The sequence below is a fragment of the Carassius auratus genome, unplaced genomic scaffold (assembly GCF_003368295.1).
Source record: "Carassius auratus strain Wakin unplaced genomic scaffold, ASM336829v1 scaf_tig00000254, whole genome shotgun sequence".
Taxonomy (NCBI): Eukaryota; Metazoa; Chordata; class Actinopteri; order Cypriniformes; family Cyprinidae; genus Carassius; species Carassius auratus.
Genome location: NW_020523286.1, coordinates 2,600,028 through 2,624,978, shown reverse-complemented (window position 1 = coordinate 2,624,978; position 24,951 = coordinate 2,600,028). Strand labels below are relative to the sequence as shown.

At 36.4% G+C, this 24,951-nt stretch overlaps 1 protein-coding gene across 3 annotated transcripts; it reads right to left on the bottom strand.

Annotated features, from left to right (window-relative positions):
* Positions 1 to 67: 67 nt before the first annotated feature.
* rbms2b (RNA binding motif, single stranded interacting protein 2b) lies at positions 68 to 24,951 on the bottom strand. Of its 3 annotated transcripts, none has more exons than XM_026241915.1 (14): positions 24,768 to 24,951; positions 12,669 to 12,832; positions 9,371 to 9,429; positions 8,284 to 8,375; positions 3,418 to 3,575; positions 3,250 to 3,329; positions 3,066 to 3,175; positions 2,913 to 2,959; positions 2,708 to 2,801; positions 2,439 to 2,489; positions 2,251 to 2,361; positions 1,269 to 1,349; positions 1,102 to 1,174; positions 68 to 924 (listed from the first exon to the last, which is right to left on the bottom strand). In XM_026241915.1, the coding sequence occupies exons 1-14, from the start codon at positions 24,837 to 24,839 to the stop codon at positions 914 to 916; spliced, it is 1,203 nt and encodes a 400-aa protein (XP_026097700.1). In that variant the 5' UTR covers positions 24,840 to 24,951; the 3' UTR covers positions 68 to 913. The 3 variants fall into 3 exon arrangements, with proteins under 3 accessions (XP_026097700.1, XP_026097702.1, XP_026097701.1); XM_026241917.1 differs by having other exon boundaries at positions 1,053 to 1,174; positions 24,768 to 24,937; XM_026241916.1 differs by having other exon boundaries at positions 423 to 924; positions 1,087 to 1,174; positions 24,768 to 24,937.

The window sequence follows — 24,951 nt, the reverse complement described above, 5'->3', positions numbered from 1 at the left end:
GCGTTAAAGAAAAGACAAAATCCATATGTATGAAGAGGCAAGACAAAACTATAGACATGAAAACAAAGCCATAAAAAAGGTTTATCATCCAAATAGCTTCTCTTTGAAATTTACTTTAAAAAAATGATCTTCAAATACAAAAATAAATCTCAACATATAAACAGAGCATAACCTAACTTACAAGATAAAGCAGCATTTTGGAAGAGAAAAACAAAATACTATTTTGTGAGGGGATATGAGGTCTTGGTTTCTGAATTCAGTCTTGTCTTGCTGGCACAAAGTTGCTCGAAACAATGAGTGCATTTACTACGCTCTTCGATACAGCACATTTTTCTGCAGATCTATCAAAACAACTAAGCTGCTGGTTTCAGCAGGTTCCTCAGGATTTCCTTAAATCGATATTCAAGAAAAATGCAGCAAGATCTTTGCAAAAACAGTTTTTTTTTATGTACAAAATTCCTTTTGCAGCAGACAGTTCAAAAGCAGTCAACAAAATCTTTGAAGAATTTTACAAAAAGATTAAATCAATTTAAAACGACACATGGTGCTGTAACATCATAGTTGTTTCATTCTGGCATCACAGAACATTTTAGAAAATAAAGTTGCAGAAAAATATTTCTCAAATTGTGTCGGAGTGTGTGTGTGTGTGCATGTGAGTCTTTGTGTTTAAAAAAAGCTTACTTTGCTTTTTGTGAACTTTTATGACGTCTTGTAGTCATAGCTTTCTCCCTCCAAGACTTTCATTTACTAAAATAGGTTTAGCTTCATTATCGGTTGGCCTTCTCAGAGAAAAAAAAAAAGTCACAAAAATGTCTGCTTTCTTCCATCGGAAAGAGACACGCTTCTCAGTTCCTTTTCACAATGTCCGTTTGTTTTTATGTCAAGAGAGGTGGTTCAGTATCCTCCATCACTCCTATGAATGAACTAAAATAAGAGAAAGATAGATATTAGAGGAGGAAAAGAAGCTTATAACATGAGTTACTCATCCAAACATCATGAACATATTTTCTTATGGATGAATGTTGTTTTCATGATCTCTTTCCATTACAGACCACAAGATTTCGGAAGCAACAGGAAGTAGCCCACCTCCTCTTCACTTGCCGTGCTGGTAGGAGTATGTTGTGTGGTCTGTGGGTGTCTCTATAGCAACCTGCTGCTGTTGGACGCTATTTTCCTGCAGTGGCATGAGGTCAACATTATTGACAATACATCACAGTGAATCAGGCTTTGAAACACTAGGAATATTTCAGCGTGCAAGGGTTTGGTACCTCGGCTGTAACGCTTGAAGGAGGCACTTGGGCATATTGTGGTATGTAGGTCCCTTGCATAGCTGTGTTTGCAGGCATATACTGAGGACAGATGGACACATGTTGACAAATGTGTGATATTTATAGATAAAGTGAACATTAGACCAATATACTAGACGGATGAACTTCTTGCTCATATGGTTATTCATAATTCTTGTAATTCAGTATATCACAATTTCTATCAAAATTAGGGCTGCACGATATTGTTAAAAACTGACAGGAATAATTTGTTCTTCTGTGATGTATATTGCACAATGAAAAAATAAAGGAATTTTCAGCGGATGATTTAAATAGCTACATTTGGATTTTGGAATCAATCATTCTTTAATGATTGGGATGATTTTGCTGGGGCTGCATACAAAATAAAATAAATTAAACTATTGCACTATAAAATAAACTGAAAGTTTAATAAAAGTAATACAAATATTGTTATAGTACACTGTAAAAATACAATACTAACATTTATGTCTCAATTACTTTTCATTTTCAAACCTAAATCTGTCCAACTGTTTTTATTTGCACTGCATATTTTGCAATATTGAATTTATATTCTTATATCGTGCAGCCCTAAAACTAACACAAATATTAAAAACTGAAACCAAACGGACATTTTCATGACACCAAAACCTAAGATAAAATTTATTTGCAATAAAATTAAAATACAATTACACGTTTTTTATACATGGTAATATTATAAAACCTGTCACCAGAAATGAAACGCAGTTAGCATATGAATTCTGGTAGCCCCAAAATAAAATTGCAATAATGTGAAACTAGAAAAATAAATAAATAAAATCAACTAAAATTAACAATAAAACTGAAAAGAATAGACAAATAGAAAAAAAAAGACAAATTTACTGCCAGTCATAAAATATTAGACCAATACATTATTTGTTTCAAGACATTTGTAATGAATTCTCTGTGGGATCTGTGGGGGACGTACCGTGCCTGTGCTGCCCAGGGTTAGATGGCTGAGCTGCTGTGTGAGAGGCCCTATTATAGCAGTGGGCTGCATGGTCATGGTGTGGTCCACTGTGGGCGTGAGGACGGTACCCTGCGCACAGAAAAGAAAGAAAGTTAGACAAGCAAAAGTGCTTAAGGAAAAAGAGCAGTGCTTTTACTGCAACTTACCGCGGGCTGCATGAGGTAAGACTGGTGATGTATCCAGGAGGGATTGTGTACCTGACATCAAAACGAGACACATTTTAAACTTCCATTTGTGTTGTTACTCTATATGATTCAGATCAACTTAAACCTAATTACCTAGAAAGAATGTCAAGATTTGTCAATAAACAAGAACTTAAATTCCTTATACAGATATATAATAACTGTACATGTTCAAAAGAGTTGAAATATTGAGCAGTAGTATGGCTCTTGCTAAACAAATGGCTTCTCCGTACCTGGTAGGTGGATACAGGTGAGTGCATGTAGGGAGAGAGAGAAGTCTGCGCGATAATTCTGTTCGGAGCAATGCTGTAGGAAGGAGAGTAAAACCTGCAGGGGGCGACAGACACATCAGTTTTTTAAGAAATCGCTGTCACCATGCAGCGTCATAATTAAAAGCACAACGTACAACATTTCTTGAGGAATAATTTCTGAACCCACCCATTTTGTAAAGCAGGAGTAGGGTCGTATGTTAGCGTCATCCCGCCCTGTATGTGTGAGAGAACGAAAGAGTGACAGTTGAATTAAAACTTGTGATTGAAATCAACATGGAAAAAGTAAAAAATGAATAAATAAATAAAGCAGATCTCTCACAGTCTCGCCCTCTCTCTGCCACTGCCGCCCATTCTGGTGATATTTCCCCTGATTCTGGCGTTTTTTCTGTCCCCCATCCGCAAATTTACACAGCAAGGGTTCTGTAGGCACTTCATGAAAACATCACTCATTATTTATTTGTCATAACCATCTGATCAATAGGAAAACAACCCAAATGTAGTACCTGGAACTCCGGGAGGAGTCTTGATGTATTTGCCGTTGAAATGTTGAATGATGGCCTCACATTTTTCAGTCGATTCCATCCTGACATAGAGTAATTGCAAATGCATTATGAATGGAATATTAATGATGATAATGTCAGGTTCTATGTATGAGAGCTGGTCAGGCGTACCTGGCGAAACCGACCCCGCGGCTGGTGCCGTTTGCGTCGCGTAAGATGCGTGTGGAGATGACCTGGCTGAAGGGCTTGAGCATGCTCTCTAACTCCTGCTCATCCATAGACAGAGGCAGATTAGACATGTATAGATTGGTGGGGTCCTGTTCTTGTTGCTGCAACGAGAAGAGAGAAACAAATGTGTTAAACATTGAATAGGAAATCATCTCTATTGTAAACTGTTAAATTATTTTCAGTAATTGGAACTATATATATTTATGTGTGTGTGTGTGTAAGCAAAGCAAAAAACAAAAAGAAACTAATAAAACTAAAGAAAACTGAAATGAAAACAATGAATATAGAGCCCTCATGAAAGTGCATATAAATAATACGCCAAATAAAAACACACTTGCGCTATTTATTCACAAAAATGGACTTTAGCATGCATATGATATGCATGTGTTTGGTGTACGGTGCATATAATATGCAGTTTTCGTGTACATATGATACGAATCAATACCACACGTTTTTGTTTTTATTTGGGGTACTATTTATACGCACTTTCATGAGATTGATTAATATTTTCAACTTAAAGAATTAATTTGTCCAAAAATAGCAATTCTGTCATCATTTCTGCAAATAAATGCAGCCTTGGTGAGCATAAGGGACTTCTCTCAAAAATTAAGAACTCGTAAATTATTTCCAACTTTTGGCCACCAGTGAAAACAGAAGCTGATTTTTCACCATATTTGTCTCTTACCTTTGCATAATTATGCTGGAGTTTTAAACATCAACATTTTTTTTAGTAAAATGTGTCAAAATGACCGTTTTCAAGGCCAGTACTGAGTCAGCTCATTACCATATAAACACCTAATTAGCTTCGTTTGAAGTTGCAGAGATGACAGCAAATATGCATACAGTACAAAGTGACACCTTTCTAACCTCAAATTAATAGATACACAAAACCTGTGCTTGCATGTCTTCTATGGATTACCCAATTCCTGCATGAGGCATGAGCAGAAGGTTTTCATCTTAGGATCTCAAAACCCCTAATCATATTATACGGCTCAAATTAATTTAGTTCATTATCATTGAAGCAAGAGTTGTGTGTTAACTTGTCTAAACAAATCAGAAAGACAGTAAAGATGCTGCAAGACAGCAAACCTCCAATTCACCCGCTGCTGATTTGCATATTCTTCACTTTGGTGTGCAGATGAGATTAAAACATGAGCTGTAAATGCAATGTCTAATTGCAGTGTCCTGCGATGAAGGTGATTTTTGTACTGATTTAATTTTTCCAGAGAAGGAATGGGACAAGTTAAATCCACAGCAATTGCCTCAACAGACTCTTAAATATAATATATATAATATAATGTAGTTAAGACGGGTGCTTCATAATGTTCTTGCGTGAAGAGGTTGCCCTTTCATCCTGATCTACAGATTAAATAGGCAAATCTCACAAAATCTTTCAAGAATATGTTCAGGTCACATTTACAGCAAAATTAAAGATACATTTTTTTTTATTGAATCCTGTTTTTGTTGCACGTTTGTATTGTGGCATACATTTTTTTGCACAATTAAGCACACCTATTACAAACTTCTCATTACTGCAATGCAAAAAACATCAGTGCTATTACTGTAATGCAAATAAATTAATAACATGCTTATTTTTTGTAGTCCCTTAATGATTTAAATAAAAAACTGTATCAAAAATACTAGCTTGACTTCCTATATATATATATATATATATATACACATACATGTATATATATATATATATATATATATATATATATATATATATATATATATATATATATACATACATGTATATATATATATATATATATATATATATATATATATATATATATATATATATATATATACATACATATATATATATATATATATATATAGGAAGTCAAGCTAGTATTTTTGATACAGTTTTTTATTTAAATCATTATATATATATATATAATGTATAATATAATATGTATATAAATGTAATGACAATTGTGAATGTGATTTTTTTGAGGAAAATCATATTTTAATCTTCATTTGTTACAGGAATTGCTTTTCGGGAATAATAATTGTCATTGTAATAACATTAAAATCAAATAAAATATAACAATAAAAACATTTTAATTTAAATAATATTGCAGTTAAACACATCTTAATTTAAATAAAATAATAATAATTAAAACAAAATATAACAAAATATTAGGTGAACTCAAAATTATCATGTTCATGAATAATTAATTATAATGGAAATAATATTACAGCCCCCCCCCCCAAACAACAACAAAAATCTTAATAATAATAATTATAGAATAATATAAAAAATAAAAATAAGTTTTATTTATTCAAAATGTAATGTCATTATTTATTTATTTATTTTGCTGTAAAATATGATCTGGACATTTTTTTGTGAGATTAACCCAAATATTCATCATAAATTTGGGGCAGGAGAAGTGCTGGCCTGCAGGGCCACCACAGGGAGGGTGTGCAGCACTACCAGCCAAGCTGCTCAGACAGTGACTCAGCCATGGGTGAGAGAGAAAACACACAGGCTCTTTGTAGAGCTGGAGCACCACGCAGGAGCAGCGACGGGACAAATACTCCTCAGGCACACACTTTGAACTGCTCTCAGTGGCAGACCTCAGCTCCATTTCCACAGCTCAACACCCACAGACAGCCCAAGTGTGCTAAAATCATCAGTGATTGGTGGCATTTACTTTCAACATCAGATAATTTCTCATTGAATCAGTTATACAATATTATATAATATAAGTCAAGAGAAAAAAAAAACAATGTTATGAAAGATTCATATTTCAAATAAATGCTGTTCTTTTGAACTTTATATTAAAGGTGCTGTAGGGAACTTTTGTAAAAAAAATTTTTTTTTACATATTTATTAAACCCGTCATTATGCCCTGACAGTAGAATATGAGACAGATAATCTGTGAAAAAATCAAGCTCCTCTGGCTCCTCCCAGTGCTCCTATTGCCATTTGCAGAAACTCCATCGCTCCCGGTAAGAAACAACCAATCAGAGCTGCGGTCCGTAACTTTGTTTGTGTTCAAAATGTAGAAAAATGTATATAATAAGCGAGTACACCATGAATCCATTTTCCAAACCGTGTTTTTAGCCTGTCCTGAATCACTAGGGTGCACTTATAATAAGTGTTTATATTCTGACTATTTTAGATTGCTTCGGTGGTACCGCGGCGGAGTAACCCAGTACCTTTGTGATTCTTCATATACATAAACAGAGAGAAGTAGTTCTGGCTACGATATTCTTCCGCAAGATGCAAGCAGTTCTGTTTATTAACCGCTAGAGCGTCAAAAGTTACCAACTGCAGCTTTAATCAGAAATACTGAAAAATGTATTACAGTTTCCACAACAAATATTAAGCAACAAATGTTTTCAACATTGATTATAATAAGAAATGTTTCTTGAGTACCAGATCAGCATATTAAGCCGCGTTTACACCGCAGGAACTTTACCCAGGAACTAGGGACTTTGGGCTGGTACTCGGTGGCTGCATCCGAAAACTCAGGCAGGCTGCCCCGCTGCCATATCAGGCAATGACTTTGCAGGCAGCATTTTTGTATAAAGGCACCTCATTAAACTGATTTTGGACAGGCTTCTGAGGCAGTGTAATGGTTTAATGATCTACAGCAAAATGTCGATTGTAAAATATTGCAAAATACAGCAAAATATTGGTGATAACTAAGTGAATATTTCATTACTGCAATATTGATTTCTCGCTAGAAATGACATCAAAAGCGGAAAACGTTGATCAGAAACATACATTTACACACAAACTGACCACCGACCGCAACTTTCAGACGCCATCTTTATTTTTTTGCTTAACTCTCATATAATGTAACGCACAGGATTGTGGGATATCAAAAGCAGCAAAGGATACATCTATGCTGCCTTCAAAAATCAGCCAGATGAAGGCATCTCAGGAGACAGGAAGTGAAGCTAACACTGAATTCGGACATGCCTTGATGCCTTACGACCTTGGAATGCGTCCTTCGAAGGCAGCATTTTTCAGTTTTCGGATACAGCCGGTGTGTTTCCACCCCAGGATCCAGGAACTAAATAAAGTTCCGGGATAAAAAAAGCCCCTCAGAAAGTCCCTGCTGGCGAGGTAGTACTTTTTCAAAGTTCTGGAACTTTCGGGGGCGGGACTTTGGCGCTAAAGATCCTGATTGGTTGAGTTCACGCAGCACTGGTTGAGTTCAACCACCATTTATTCGGATCATTTTCAAAATATTACTGTTACTGTGTCATGAAATGTAATTTTTAAAGTATTTCAGGCAAGAATGTAGTTGTTTAAAACTCCAATCTGTGGTTTATTTATAAAGACAGCGCCTATTTAAAAATGTGTTTCGTCGATTTCTGAGACGGTGAGCTCCACGCAATCAGCGAGAGCTCAATCCACATGTATCCGCCGAGAGCAGTCTCACCTTGGCTAGACCTGTATCGCTGGCTCTGATGTCTCTTTAGTAGTTAAACATAAAATATAATTTGTTTTGGGTAACAACAATTAAATTGTTGTTGCTAAAGTCAGCTTCTTTAGTCTAATTTCATATAATTTTTTTTTTTCAATTTTATTGTCTACTAGCTTAAAATCAGTAAGGAAAGTAATATCATACATTCCCTCATCATGCTGTATGAAATCTGCGCCAATGTTGAATACTTTGGCTTAGGGGTTTGTTCAAATCCAAAAATTAAGTATGTATGAGCTATAGTAATAATAGTAATGCTCGTGTTTGGAATTCGTTTGAAGCGGTTTCAATGTGCCATATAAGGTTCACAGCAAGTAAGAGCCATTAAGGGGACAGGGTGTTTAGTTCCTCTGTCTCTTACCTTTGCCATCTGAGCCTGAACTCCACTGGTCTTTAGTGCAGTCACTGCTTTCTGTGCAGAGGTCGGACTGTCGAAATCCACAAAGCCATAGCCTGAACACACACACACACACACAGAGAGGATCAGTGATCACTGCTTAGAGTTTAGTTGTTAAGCCAATAGCGTTCCCTATCACTCCTCTGCACCTTAGCTCACACTGGTAATCGCTCCTGCATGAGAAAAGAGCTATCAGACCAAGTTAGCTATACACTCTCACACACACAGACACAAATGTAATAGCACTGGTCCACTTGACAGATGTAGGGTTATGCAATACCAATCTCATTCCTGGTACATCAGCACACATTTGCTAGAGATAAAATAGATGAAGTGTATTTAAAGAGCGCTCACGGGTTAAAAGGAACAGTTCACTCACAATGTCTTTCAAAACGTGTATCACTTTCTTTCTTCCGTGAAGCGCAAAAGCAGATGTTTTAGAGGAACGTCCAAGATGCTCTTCTATATACAAAAACGGCCCACTGCAGTAGCTTTGATAGGAAAATCATTTTATTTGGATTTTTCATTTTGGATTTTTCATTTTTGATTTATATTATTTTGTAAAATATATTATTAATCAAATAATAATTAATATTTAATATCAGTATAAAATAACAGTAATATTACATAAAATCTTAATATTTAATAAAAAAACATTAATATTTAATAGAAAAAAATTAAGTACTGTATAAAGATTTTATTGAAAATATCAAACTTAAAATATTTATTTATAAATAATAACTGTCATAAAATAATATGACAATCCCCCAAAAAGTTATAATAAAAATAATATAATTTTTTTTTTAAAGGAGATGTTTAGAAGAATTTCCAAGCTGCTATTTTCGCTACAATAAATGTGAATGGCGACCACAGCTTTCAAGCAAGATTTTCTGTCTTGAAAAAAATACAATTTTTTTTTATTTATTTTTTTGGGAGTTTGATGGCTCATCTTAATTTAAGAAACAGAAAAGCAAATTATTTAAAGTTTCACTTTATCTTACATTTTTGGTGAACTATTCCATTAAATATGAAATTCTACAGCACATCTTACCTTTACACTTGTTGGTGGTCTTGTCAAGAATGGCCTTAGTAGACACTATTTTTCCATAGCTGTGCAATACAAAACACAAAAAGTAACATTTGGGTTAATTGAACAGATAAACACCTTAAACAGCTTTTAAGCAGCTTAATAATGATAAATCAATCCAAACTCATAAGACTTGATGTTTATCTGATATTTTATAAGGTCAAACACAGTTTGGAAGAGCCAAAGTAACCGAAGCCAGAGGAGGCACAAAACCCCATAAATCAAGGGCACCAGCGCTGCCCCGTTCACAATGTGCCACTCAACGGGCCCCCATATCCAGAAATCATTTGCATTAAATCTTCATGAGGGTGCCGGCATGGAGGAGAAGCCCTGATCAAATGGTAATGCTCTTTGAATAATGGATTCCATACCATGTTCATGCTGCCTTGCATGGGAAAAGGGATTTGCACAGCATGATACAGGTATAGAGCTGTAGGTTTGTGTACACGGCTGTGGATTACTGGAGGCTTGCGGGTGTTTGAGGGACGGGGAGGGGGAGGAAGGTAGGTGTTCTCGAGCCAGGCATGTGCTTGCAGTGTAACCTGAGAGTTCTCATTGTCAGCCCAGCACAGCTCTGGCTGAGATCCACAACAATCAACCTACAATGCCCTCCACCGACTCCTCACCTGGGTCCTACTGCCTGCACACACAACCTCACGCTGATGTTCACAGCTCAACTAAACCTATATAATGCAATAATTATAGTATAGATTAAAGTAATCACAGTAGTTTCGGTTTTTTATTCATTTGACCTTTAAGAGTTGTTCATGCAGGACGAGGAATGGAACAAAACACAGGTGTTTTGAGACATGCTTTTAAAAGTTTTGAATTTCACAAGACATCTTCAATCTCTAAGTCGAATACATCTGTCTACCGTATGTTTTTATAAAAACATAAAAAACAGCACAGATGGCAACCCAACGTACTGCCAAAATTGTTTATTGTACAAATGTAACAACAACAACATAAAAAAGAAATAAAAAATGTCATACATAATACCATGATTTAGCACTTCCCTGGTGTCTGCGGCTATTTCGTGCAAACAAGCCACAACGTAGTGTAAGCCTATTTATTTTTCCATCCTAAATATTCATGACTGCATGGTTAATTGCATTTTATTATTTGCATCTAGTTTAGTTTTTCCCTGATGTCACTATCAGTGCAGCCCAGGGGTGGACGGACAGTTAGTCATGTGTGAGATCCAACCCAGAGTCATGGTCAAGCACTACATGAGATGAGCTGCAGATATTAGTGTAGTACTCATACTGATCCTGTCGCAGTTTTCTTGTATATTAAAGAAATATCATTCTCGCATTCGCATACTCGGCTGGTGGTCTGAAGTGTTGATATTCAGAATAACAGCACTCTTGCTCGTGATAATCCTTAAATATATCCGAAGTCGTTTTTTTTCACTGTTCTTGCTTGAGATATCCACAGCACTGACTTTGTAAAAGAAGCTGTAGAGTTCTGAAACCATTTGGTTTGTGATCTGCTCTCTCGCTTTCTATAAAGGTAACAGGAATTACTTGAGCAAACATCTCCCCCGCAAACAGCTCCTTTGCTAAGAAACACCTGATATATTTGACTAGCTCTTATCTCTCGCTCTCTCAGCCTCTCTTTCTCACACTCCCCCAAATCTCTCGTTCTCTCTCACAGCTTCTCCCCACCCCCATCACCAACAACTTTTCGTCTCCTCTGCCTCCCAGCTGTTGCCCTTGTTTGTCTTTCCCTTTCCCCCTGGGCTCAGAGTTTCCTGTAGGGCTGGGCAGCCTCATCTCAGTCGTTTCTTCCAGAGAGGGCCTCGATCTCCAGTATTTTACTTCTATGTGCGTGTTCTTTCTACGCCATCTTAAATATATGAGCAGTTTGTCCAAAAATGGAATATATATTTCAATGAAGCTTAAGAAAACACATCACATTTGTATTGGCCAAAATAAATGACATCAAACACATTCATCAAAGATTGTGATTGTTCACTTTAATTTAATATACTAATTTAAAATATAAACATTATAAGCTAATACATTTAGATTTGCATTTAGTGTATTTTATTACAACATTATTTATGTTCAATTATAAATTGTATTAATATTCTGAATTAGCTTTCATTTTTATATTTCCAAATTTAATTTCATTTTAGTTTAAGTTTAGAAATTAGGTTCTTTTGTCATTATTATTATTATTTTATTCTATTTATCTTTAATTAATTTTTTATATCAGTTTTAGTCATTTTAGTAGCTTTCACTTATTTTAATTAATTGCCTAGGTAACATTTCTAAATTTCATTCCAGTTTTTCATCTTTTATATATATATATATATATATATATATATATATATATATATATATATATATATATATATATATTATTTTAGCTTTTTTAAATTAATGAAATAAATTTTTTAATAGATTCAACAGTTATCACTGCATTGCAGTTACAGATTTATAAAACACTAAAAAACTAAAATGAAGCCATTTTAAATTTTCTTACTGATGAAGGAAATCAAATCAAACCTCTAAAACACAAAGTCAGATAGAAATGAACGAAAGTGTTGTTAACAGGTGAGAGAATTAGATGAAAACAACTATTTTTAAACATAAAATACTTCAAGGTGGGAGAAGCCGAAGCCAAAATCTCTCTCTTCCTTACTTTTATCAACCCTAAAAAGGAATTGCAGGGAAAGAGCGAGGAGGGGGAACCGTCGTGCCTAGCTGTTAGAAACACTGCAGTCGGTTATCAATAAAGAGCTCTGTTGAATTTGTCATAACATTCCACCAAAACATCTTCTAACATGAAAGCACAGATCTGATTATGACAAAGTGATATGAGATTTATTTCAAAAGATGAATTCCCGATGTACCAACAAAAACACACCGAATGAGAACCAATACCAAGATGAAGAACGAGCACCCCTCAGGCATCATACCAAAATGTTATAAAATACCAAAAACGTCTCATGAATAGAAATGTGTGATTTTCACGACGTCCACTAAATCAAGATGCTGTATAGCTTATCCAAAAACACTTCATGTTGAAATGAAAGTGAATTATCTGCCAGCAGTGCATTTCTAACCTCATCATAAAGGGTCAAATCAGGACGCTCAAAGTCGGAGATTTTCTCTCCCACACACTCCTTCTGTTTTTTAATGCATTTTCTGCTCTTATTACACATCCTCTCCAACTGCTGATGATGAACCTGACCTTACTTGTCTCCACCATTTCTAATCCTAAATTCATTTCCACGTGAAACAAGGACACTCACGGCTGACAGAGCTTGACCAGGTCCTGGTCTGTGGTTCCTGGATGGAGACCACGGATGTACAGGTTGGTTTTGCTCAGGTGGTCTCCACTGCTTCCATTACTGCTGCTGGTGGTGGTGTTGGGACTGGGCGGCGCCATCTGCTGGGTGGAGGACGCATACGCCTGCTGTGAAAACAGAGATAATACGAGAGACAATACAGTGATATTAGATTAAAATTCCTAAGAGCTTTCCTTTAATTTTCCTTGGAAATGTGCTCTTGACTTATGTGGAAGGAGTTGTTGTGCTGACCATGAATGACTCAGTCTTGCCACACGCAGAGCAAAACCCTCAAATATCAAAACGATGCTGCCGCAACATGAATATAACCTTTAAAAAATCAGTTCACTAAGAAATTGTGTATTATTACTGACCCTGACGTCATTTCAAACCCATTTTCTGTTTTTTTTTTCTCTCCATGGAACACAAAGGGATATTTCCATGCAACAACGAAACAAAAATTAACAAAAACCAACCATTAAACATAGTTGTGTGCTATATTCTAAATATAGTCTTCTTGAAGCCATCCAAAAGCTCTGTGTGGAAAAACTGAACCAAATGTTATACATTATTTGCTGTTAATTCCCTTCAAATAAACTCAGAAGTCATTTTGACTGGATCATTGAAACAGTAACTGGCTGTGTCCTAAATCACACACTCTTCAGGTACTTAGGAATGTATTTTAAATAAATAATTATGTTGTGACCGTTAAACAAGTATGTGTTGTTTGAATGTAAACGAGTATGTGTTGTTTGAATGTGTTGTGTTCAGTTCTGTCACCTCACTGCCATTAACAACCCATAAAGTCCTGTAAAGTGTCCATTTGATGCACACTTTGTCCAAAATAGTAGGTCTGGTCATCCGAGTACTTTACACCTACTAAATCAGACATACTGTTCTTTTCACATACTGTTTATTGCCTCCTATATAGGAAAGTATGCGATTTCAGGTACAATAACAAGCAGATTCTGAGACACAAAATGCCTGTGATTGTTGTTGTGTCCAAAGCCTGGGGCTTTCCCTCTCCTGAGAGGTTCTGTTAGTTTTCTAATTAACTCCTCATCAGTCAGAGGGGCAGGCGAGGATGAAGTATTTAATTAGCCAAGCCTGTGAAATCAAATCAGCCAGGGAACAATGGCTCGGTTTAATACATGCTACAAGTTCACTGGTTTGGCTGAGATTGTTGGAAAAAGAGGAGCAGGGCACATCCAGAAGTGCTCGTACTAATGTTATGTCATATATAGGGCTCTTGACTTTGAGCCGGTTGAACTTAGTTATAGAAGCCTGTCTAATTGAGATCTGAGCTTGTTAGCGTTGAGCGCTAATCCCTCTCATGTGCTGGGTGCAGTCAGAAAGCACTGTCTCATTAGGACTGCTCTACTCGGCTAACTCTGCCTCTGCATGGGAAAACAGATGACTGAACCACTGCCCCCCACTAAGCCCATCTGCCCTCCAACGCTGTTCAAGGTTAAGCAGAGCTGCACACCTAACTACACCAGTCTTCCCCACACAAACACTACATGCTAAAAATAACAAACCTCCCTATGACATCAATCCAGATAGAGGTGTTGTTTGAATCATGCCATATTGTTTCAAATTTTCACTTAACTAAAAATGTGTTACTTTAAAGTGCTTATGTGCATTTATTTTAAAATCTTTTTAGATGTAAATATTTAAAATGTAATTATATATATATATATATATATATATATATATATATATATATATATATATATATATATATATATATATATATATATATATATATATATAAATGCATCACCGTTTATATAAACAATCTTAAGTAGCAAAACTGTTTTCAACACTGGTAATAAGAATCATATGACACTGAAGAATGCTCCTGAAAATTCAGCTTAGTCATCACAGGAATAAATGATTACACTTTGAAATGTATTCAAATAGACATGTTATTTTGATTGGTGATAATATTTCACAATATTTTTACAGTATTTTTTATCAAATAAATGCAGCCTTGGTGTGAATAACAGACTTCTTTCAAAATTATTAATTAAACCTTACCAACCCTGAACGTTTGAATGGAATTATTATAGAAATATAAGGAAGGTTTTGTCAGGTTTAGCTCCAATCCGCAGGAAATTGTATTCTCAAACTTTGCAAAAAGGTGTTTTCAAAGTTGTAAATAAAACAGACTATTGGAGCTTGTTTTACAAGAAAATAGCTACTACTTCAGTCTTTCTACTTCAAAATTAAATTTGTAATAAAATGTCCCAAGCCCCTTTCAAACTGCATGTCGGACCAGGAAAATTGCCGGAACATTGCCGGATCGCCTTCTGTGTGAAAGCAAACACATCCCGGGATTGATTCCGGCACTGAACCCAGGTCGGTGACCTAGTAACATTGCCAGGTTCAATCAACGAGTGCTGTGTGAACAAAAGCCAGATCTAATGCTGTGTCGAAGTGATGACGCACGTTAACGCACAACTCTTTTACCGGCTGTTTTGAAGGAAGATCAACGTTCGCGACGAAAAAATATGTGCAAACTGTAATGAAGCAGAGATCAGTTTGTTCCTCACTTTCCGCGCTGACGCCGAGATCGTTCGCTTGCTTCAGTGAAAGTATAACGTGCCTAACGTATTCAACTCGTACATTACACGTCACGCCCTGATATCACGTGTCATTACGGGATCTTTACGGTTTTTGTGTGAAAGCACGCACATATCCCGGGTAATCACTGGCAGTGTGAAAGTGTAAAATCTAGCCACCCAGGAACAATTGCCGGAACACTTTACCCGTGTATTTACCGGAATGGCAGTGTGAAAGGGGCTCTAGTTACTTGCCATTTCCTTTCAAATTCAGTGGAAATTGTTTAAACGCCAATTTTTGTTTAATCAGTGTGCACATTAAATGTACTTTAATTGAAAAGACAAGCGATATTACAAACGTATGTGCAATTGTAGAATTGGTCACTATATGCTTGCATTCTGGGGAAAAAAGTAGCTAGCTATGTATTTTAAGTTCCGCTTCACTAAGTTTGCGTGCCTAGGGTTCTTCTCACGACTTCTCATGACCCATATGGACTCTACACAAACAATCCCATTCTTGTACATCTGTTAAACCTGAAGCTTTAATTCTTGTTCATGTAATATATTAGGTGAAGGCATTCCTCAGAGTCCAAACTGACAGTATGCATCATGCATCACGAACATCCTCACTGCTCTGTTTACTTCAGATTGTGCTCAATGTATCTGAATGCAGAACAAATCCTTGTCAACATCTACTCAATACCAGCAAACCTGCCCTTGAAACCTGAGAGTCCTCCCTTATTTGCACTTGAGGACAGCACTGCAGTGGAACCGGCTTTAGTCCGCCTCTTCATTTCCATAGATATGCGCAGTGTGGTAATGAGAGCCTGGCGGGGTTTGCACCTCTCCTGATTACTCCATTGCAGTGCCACTAGGGCAGACTCTTGGGAAGGCTTGCAGAAATAGAGGTCACAGGAGGCAGAACACAGCTCTGAAGGGTTAGCAGTGATCTGGCTCTAAAGAGCTGGTACCAGGTGTGACTGTGGATGAAAATAAATGGTCTGTCTATCATTCCAACCTGCATAGGTTACAGTATTGTGATGCACGCTTTTGGTTTTGCTTGGAATATGGATGTTTAATGACCTACCAAGACATAATGCAGACTTCCAAAGCAAGTGAAAATAACTTGCATGCATTTTATATGGCTACTGTCGGAACTATATGCACAATGGCAATCATTTTGTTTTTATAAAATGAATAAAACAAAGTAAAATGTGCATTTATGATTATTTTTTCGTTTTCAATTTCTGAAAATACATAATATATATATAATAAAATACAATATCATATATAGATGTCTGGGTCGATGCAATAATGTTTTCATTATTTTTAGTGTGTAGTTAGTCAAATTACACTGTGGTTTTAAAAATTGTATTAGAATCTAGATTTTGATCGTTTACATTTTTTATATGAATATTTTGAGAATATATGAATATAATTTCTAAAACAATATTAGTATTTTTACAAACATTTTTTTAATTATTATTTAAAAAATATTATTAATATTTTGTGATCGCAGTCAAATATTTGTAACTTAATTGAATAATTCCAATATAATCAATTTCTAAAAATACATAATAATACCAAATCATTTATATATATCTGGGCCACAATGCAATAACATTTTGATTATTTTTAAGGTGTAGTTATTCAAACTTCTCTGTGGTGTGAGAAATAGTTAAGATTAGATTTATGTTAGAGTCAGACTGTGTTTGCCTAATAATACAATACATAATGCAAAAAGGATTTGTTTAAAAAAAACCTGTAACTAAAAATTTAATCGTTGCATGAGAATATCGAGACAATATTATTAGATAGAATATTCTTCAGAATAGTGATTTTTATCCCTCAGTCCAATGTCCTCAGAGAAATATAAAGAACTTTGGTTTCTAAATCATATATATGGTGTTTCTTGAGACATGCAATTTTTCACTCAAACATCGTTCACTGGATTAAAGTTGAGGAGGAGGGGAACAGCAGAAAAAAATCCCTCAGTTGCTCAGTTCTCCACCCTTTTCAAGTTAGGATTTAATCTTGGTCAGGTATTTTCTGAGATTCTCTGTCTGTATATCTTTTGGCTAATCAAAAATGTCAAACTATAACTCTTAGTAGAAATTAAAGAGAAAGAAACAAGCGTAACCACAGCCAGTAACCCAGGATCCACGCACAATGTTTGAGACAGGAATTCCAGGAATTCCAAGGCATTTATCTCTGAGCAATCTGCATCCCTGCCAAGAGTGCAGGAAGGAGGGGAATGACTCTTCTTCTAGGCTGCTTGGTTTTCAAAACTGTGTCTTTCAGCAGTGATCCATCCCGTGAAGGAGAATTTGGAAGTAAGTGCATGTGAGTGAACACACATTTCTGTAGCGGTACCAACAGAAAGGAATCTTCAGCATGCATTACTGACTGATTCAAATATTTCTGTAGAATCATAATCTGAAGAAAACCATAAAATGTTACACTCTACAGATGTTAAGTTAAAGTTTGCAGTTTAGTGCTTTTAATTAGTACATTTATCAATTCTTGAATATGGTTATGCATCATATATACTTTCATTTTCCAGTGTTGAAACTTAAACTATAAGTATAGGCAATATTAAAATGTATAAAAAATATATATATATTTTTAATTTATGTATATAATTTAATACATATTTTAATATCTGAATATTTTAATAATATATTTTTAATATTTAATAGTTATATTTTGTTTTTGGACCAGTGAATATGTTTTTTTAAAATGTATTGTTGAGCTTTGTTAATATTATGCAACTGGAATATATTGGGTTTGGTGCTTTTAAAGCATAAGAATCTCTTTTAGTATCCACAGTCGGCTCTCATTGTTTCTTTCGATACTGTGCATCTCAAAGCTCTCAACTGTATATTCAAAACTGAGTGATTCGCATAAAAAGAGTGTTTCATTACCTTAAAGGTCACAGAATATTTAGAAGACTCTAATGAACTTCAAATATTCATATTGTCTAAAGTGATTTGCAACATTTTGCCGCCCCACAGAGTGTCATTCTCCAGTGGATTTTATTCTGCCAGAGCTGACAGCAGTTGGGTGAGTCAGTGCAGCAGTGCTTAGCAGACCTGCAGGGCTTAGGAAGCCTAAGTTTGGGGCACTTAAAGAGGAAATTAGAGACCAGTGGCTGCACACTCTCACCATCCTGAAATTCTGATAAAGTTAATGTCCCCTGATAACTCGTAGGCACAGAGGCTGTGGAAATAATGTTCCAAATTACATTTTCTGCAGAGCTTATTCACACCAAGAATAAAAAATTATTATCAGATACATATCTTCAGTGTTGGGTAAGTTACAAAAAAAAAGTAATCCACTACAAATTACTAATTACTTCTTTAAAATTGTAATTTGATTACATTACTGCATTTAAAAAGTAATCAGATTACTAATTACTTTACTTTCAAGTTACTTTCAAGTTTACTTTACTTTTCAAGTTATCAAAGCAGAGAAACTAGTTATTTTATTAATTTAATATTGACTGAAAAAATACATAAGTAGCCTATTATTTTTATAGCCTACACTCCTAAAATCTACAAAACTTTTGTGTGTGTGTAAAATAAAGAAAACAAATAGGGTGCGCTATCTGCAATTCAGTCTCCGTGAATATCTTCCTGAAACGAATCACTGAAATGAAAGAAAATGAGCTGAGAAATACAGTTTATCTAAAGAAAACTTGAAGTGTCTATTATTAAATAAAGTAAGTCCTGTAAAATAATCAACTACGTGAAGCCAGGCTTAATCTTTATATAACCTCTGTATACAAAGAAAGATTAAAGGTCATTTCGGCTACTTTTCGTTTTGGGTAGAAAACGTGCTGTGAGGAATAAGCCTTGAATTATGATGCCAACGCGACTTAAAGCAGCAGATGATCACATTCTACTGAGTCATTGATTTTTACTAATATTAGTGTTACTGTGACATAAACTTGTACACATTCACTTGTTGAGATATTACCAAACTATAATGCCAGACTAAAATATGTGCAACATTTTGTAATAAGATTCATACAAATTAAAATAAGACATTTTATTGCATCTAAATGTTGTAGGACTCAATGCATTTGTAACTTAAAGGTTTAGTTCACCCAAATATTAAAATTATGTCATTATTATTATACCCTCATGTCGTTCCAAACCCGTGAGACCTCTGTTCTTTGAAACACAGTTTAAGATATTTTAGATTTAGTCCGAGAGCTCTCAGTCCCTCCATTGAAGCTGTGTGTACGATATACTGTCCATGTCCAGAAAGGTAAGAAAAACATCATCAAAGTAGTCCATGTGACATCAGAGAGTCAGTTAGAATTTGTTGAAGCATCGAAAATAAATTTTGGTCCAAAAATATAAAAAGTTACGATTTTATTCAGCATTGTTTTCTCTTCCGGGACTGTTGTGAGTGTGACTTCTGTGACTGTTGACGTACAACGCTGTTGACGTGTTTTCTGGTGCGCCCAATAACAAAGATAACAGCAGCGTCGTACGACATTTTCGATGCTACAACAAATTCTAACTGACCCTCTGATGTCACATGGACTACTTTGATGATGTTTTTATTACCTTTCTGGACATGGACAGTATACCGTACATAGATTTTCAAAGGAGGGACTGAAAGCTCTCGGACTAAATCTAAAATATCTTAAACTGTGTTCCGGAGATGAACAGAGATCTTACGGGTTTGGAACAACGTGAGGGTGAGTCACTGATGACATAATTTTAACATTTGGGTGAACTAACCCTTTAAGTAATGTAATTTTACTGACATAAGTAACTGTAATCAAATTACATAAATTGAAAATTTAACGCATTACTTTACTGCGTTACCAGGAAAAGTAATTATATTACAGAAACACGTCATCCCCAACTCTGCATATCTTACATTAAAACATGAGAAGTTGCATTGCTAGAATTATTATCTTGCATTTAGGGTTAAAAATCATTATGGTCTGGGTCAAATTGATCCTGACTTTAGATTAATCAGGATTTAAATCACAGTATATATTTAAAAATTGGTAAAGCAAAAAGCCTCATAAACATTAATGCTTCCCACACATAATTTATATTAAAAAGAGGCAGAGAACCTGACATAACAAAATAAACCAAATAATTATTTTTTTTCAGGTCAGCGCAACTGCCAACATAATAATAAAATATCATAATAGATCATAATAGAAATAATGCACGCAAAACAGTAGAATGTCAACACTTCGCAATCACGTTCATGACCCAAAATGAAAAAAAAATTAAATCTAAATTTCAAGAATAAAATCATACATTTAGCAACTCAAAAATCATAATGGGTCAAAATGACCTACAATATAAGCATGCAAATGAGAGTGCTTTTGGTTCGCCTTCTCATTCCGTTCTTTATATAAATATACCTTTACTCTCACACATAGTTGGTTCATCTTCCTCCTGGCCCACACTCATTAACTATGATTCCAGTTACCCTATTTCAATGCACATTTTGAAGTATTGCATGAGAAACGAGTAATGGAAATGCCAAATTCTGAATAAAAAAACCTTAATTCACAAAATGTTTTTACACTCACTTGAGGTGGGCATTTAATAATTTTGTTCTCTTCGACTTGTTGGATAGAAACAATGCTTGTTCAAAAATGTTTAATGTGATATACCAGTTTTGCGCATGACTTAAACTAGCAACTTTGGATGGAAACCCAGCTATTGAGAGTCACTGCAGAAATACTGTTCTGTAGTTTTATCCACACCTGACATTCTCCCACTGCATTTTTACACAACTACAGCAACTAAAGATCCATATAGAGTGCAGCCTCAGCTTCACAAAACACTACAGTCAAGAAGTTTTAGAACTGTCAAGAACTGGACTTGTCATTCCTCCTTTGGACTTCCATTGGCAGCAACAACAGCCATCATACTCAACAGACAGGGCCGCCTCTAGGCTTTTGGCCAGTGGCCCTACTCAAACCTACTGAATACTTTTCATCTAGTCCGTTCCAGCAGGTGGAAGTGCAACCTGACATCACCAGGTTATTTTTTCATTAAAAACAGATGCCCTGAATTCAATTCTGCCCAAAACTGCTTCCAAAAACACCATCTTCACTGCCATCCCTGGGGTGATACATGCCATAATTTCTCCATTCCATGGCAATATACAACCTTTCAATAATGACAAACATGTCCTTATTATGACCAAGGGACATGATGCCCACCTGCCCAACACAGCTTACTTCCTTTCATGCTTCTACCTACACTTCCTCCCCCAGCACTCGCCCGCTGTGTGAGTTATTGAGAAAAGATGCCCCATGGGCTCGGACACCTGCCACCTCAGCGGCAGGGCTGCTGGAGGCTCTGCTATCAGGCAACTCAATGCTTTCTAGAGCAGCACTTATAAGTAAATAGTTGCTTTTGTAAAAATCAAGTACATGGTTAGCTCTAACAAGAAAAGGAAAATGAGGTCAATGAATGTGGTTAAACATGCAACTGTGAATCTCAGTGAATAGCTGTGGTCTTCTCTTATTTCTTCATAAACTGAAAGGTAAAATGAAATCAGCAACCCGGTCTGCTTGAATCTTTGCATTGTTTCTGGATTATTTCGTGAGTATGGGCGTGAAGCTGAAATAACATTTAGAGAGCCAAGCTGGATCAGATAACAGGGTGTATGCTTGTGAAACTGTTAATGAGTAGACAGACATTCATACTCAATGTCAGTGTCAGAAACGGCTTCCCTTTATCTAGTATTTTATAAGTTATCAGGCAATAATTTATAAAACGGTCCACACGTTAACAGTCATTTTATTTCAGTCTATTATGATGAACTTTTTGTAAGGGCATTGAAGATTGCAGATGATAAAGAGAGAGTGCTTTGAATAAACTTGCGAAAAAGCGCACCTGATTTATCATGATGTTAAAAATATATGGTTGACAACTTTAAGGGCATGTCAGTGCAGTATTAATCTCATGTCAGGTAGAGATTTATTAGATAAGTAGTACACAATAACACCACTATATCACTGTGGGTTCAACAGGAACACAATGTTCACAGGTAAAGTAACTTACTTTATGTAGCTAATATTTGCATACATTTGCATACCCAAACTCAACAGCAATTCATTCTTAAATGGAGAGGAGTGGAGAAGAGGCAAAGTGATGAACCCAATCAGTAAATATGGGAATTGTTAGGAGGATATGATGGTCAGAGGCCAATGGGCATATTTGTCCAAGATGCTGAGGTCACACCTGTACTCTTTTCGAAAGATATCCTGGGATTTTTAATGACCACAGAGAGTCAGGACCTCAGTTTAATGTCTCATCCGGAGGACAGCGCTTGTTGACAGCATGAATGAATGAATGAATGAGCTTTATTGCCAGGTATGTTTACACATACGAGGAATTTGTTTTCGTGACAGAAGCTCCGCAGTACAACAGAATGACAGCGACAGAACATAAAACACATAATAAAAGAATAAAAAATACAAATATGTAGACAGTGAATGACAATATACAAATGACAATTGTAGGCAGGTATATTACAAAGTGAAGTTATGTATGTACATATATATTGTGTGCAAAATTTAAGTGTATACTAAGTATGTGTGTTAGATAAATAAAGTGTGTGTGTATATAAATATAAAGTGTAGTGTGTTCGCCATTATTGTCAGCTGTTCATAAGATGGATTGCCTGAGGGAAGAAACTGGTCCTGTGTCTGGTCGTTCTGGTGCTCAGTGCTCTGTAGCGTCGACCAGACGGCAACAGTTCAAAGAGGGAGTGTGCTGGATGTGAGGGGTCCAGAGTGATTTTGACAGCCCTTTTTCTCACTCTGGATAAGTACAGTTCTTGAATAGATGGGAGAGTTGAACCGATGATTCGCTCAGCAGTCCGGACTACCCTCTGTAGTCTTCTGAGGTCAGATTTAGAAGCTGAGCTGAACCAGACAGTTACTGAAGTGCAGAGGATGGATTCAATGATGGTGGAGTAGAACTGTTTCAGCAGCTCCTGTGGCAGGTTAAACTTCCTCAGCTGGCGGAGAAAGTACAACCTCTGCTGGGCCTTTTTTACGATGGAGTCAATGTGAATGTCCCACTTCAGGTCCTGAGAGATGGTGGTTCCCAGGAACCTGAATGACTCCACTGCAGTCACAGGGCTGTTCATGATGGTGATTGGGGGGAGTGCAGGGGGGTTTCTCCTGAAGTCCACGATCATCTCCACTGTTTTGAGCGTGTTAAGCTCCAGGTTGTTGAGACTGCACCAGACAGCCAGCTCTTTTACCTCCTGTCTGTAAGCAGACTCGTCACCGTCCTGAATGAGGCCGATGAGTGTGGTGTCATCTGCAAACTTCAGGAGCTTGACAGAGGGGTCCTTAGATGTGCAATCGTTGGTGTACAGGGAGAAGAGCAGTGGGGAGAGAACGCAGCCCTGGGGAGCTCCGGTGCTGATTGCATAGAGTCCCCATCACTATACTGGGGCGCTGGGGCCTACTCAGACCATAGGGTGAGCACCCCCTACTGTCCTTCCATCAGCAACCTCCATCCAGATACTGACCACAGGCTCAACCCTGCTTAGCTTCAGTGGGAGACCAGTCTTGGGCTACAGGGTCATATGGCTGCCAGCTACATACATATCATTCAGAATAAATTCAAAACAGACTGGAAAATTCCTTTTTTCAATAAAAAAGGTTACAAACTTACATAGTACCTGTTTTAAAAATGTTACGTTTTTATTAACCTAGAATATTTATTTTGTGTAAAAAAAAAAAAACACAAATGTTATTGGAAACATAATCATTAAAATCACTAGTGCCTTACCTGTCCAAAAAAAAAAAAAAAAAAAAAAGCCTACGACATTTATATTATGATTTATATTAGTTTATCTCTGCAAGTAACCAACATCAAATGAACTGCGCCATTAACATGATATAAAAGCTAATTTAGTCTTTTGGTCTCTCTTCTGATCTTTGTCTCTCCGAAAATGAATAGCCCGTGAATCAAAGGCATCCTGTGTCGGGTGCATTGACTTTCTGTCTCTGCAAAGTCAATCCGAAACCTAAATGTTTCCAGTCATAGTAGTGGGATTTATAGGGGTGGGGCGAATGACTCAACGTAAAACTTGCTTTAACTAATTTTCTTTTTTCCCCATCAAGCAATTTTCCTCATGAATCCCAAATAACAGTCCTCTATTCTGATTTACTTCGAACAATCTACAAGCATCGAGTCCCCATAAATAAGAAGCTGTCCGTGAACATTTCGGACCGCAAGTTCGCACTGTCTGTGATTTCTAAGATGAATCTACATCAAGATGCCTACTTTTTAAATATACTCCACACTCCACAGCGGAGGAAAACCCGGCACGATCGCGCGATGATACACTTAAGTATTTTTATGGTTCCACTTTCAAGGACACTGCAGCTCGCACTCGTGCAGTTACACACACAAGAGATAAGCGACAGAAATCTGCGTTTTCCGCCGTCCCGACCAGACCCCACCACATACGAAGAGGGATTTACCTTTTTAGTGGTTCTGCTGGGATAGCCGTTGTATGGGTTGAATCCTATCCTTGGCGGCACAGAGAGCAGCATTTTTTACAGCAGCAGCAGCAGCAGCGCGCGCTGTGTCCGGAGCGCCTAGTACAGCCAAAACAGTCAGCTGACGTCACCGGGGACATTCAGCCTGGAGTCTGTGGAAGAGATC

Coding starts and splice junctions, on each gene's coding strand:
- rbms2b (XM_026241915.1), bottom strand. CDS start 24,839: ATGCTGCTCTCTGTGCCGCCAAGGATAGGATTCAACCCATACAACGGC. Junction 8,376..9,370: donor GACCACCAACAAGTGTAAAG/GTAAGATGTGCT, acceptor GTGTGTGTTCAG/GCTATGGCTTTGTGGATTTC. Junction 2,362..2,438: donor CTTACCTCATGCAGCCCGCG/GTAAGTTGCAGT, acceptor TTCTGTGCGCAG/GGTACCGTCCTCACGCCCAC.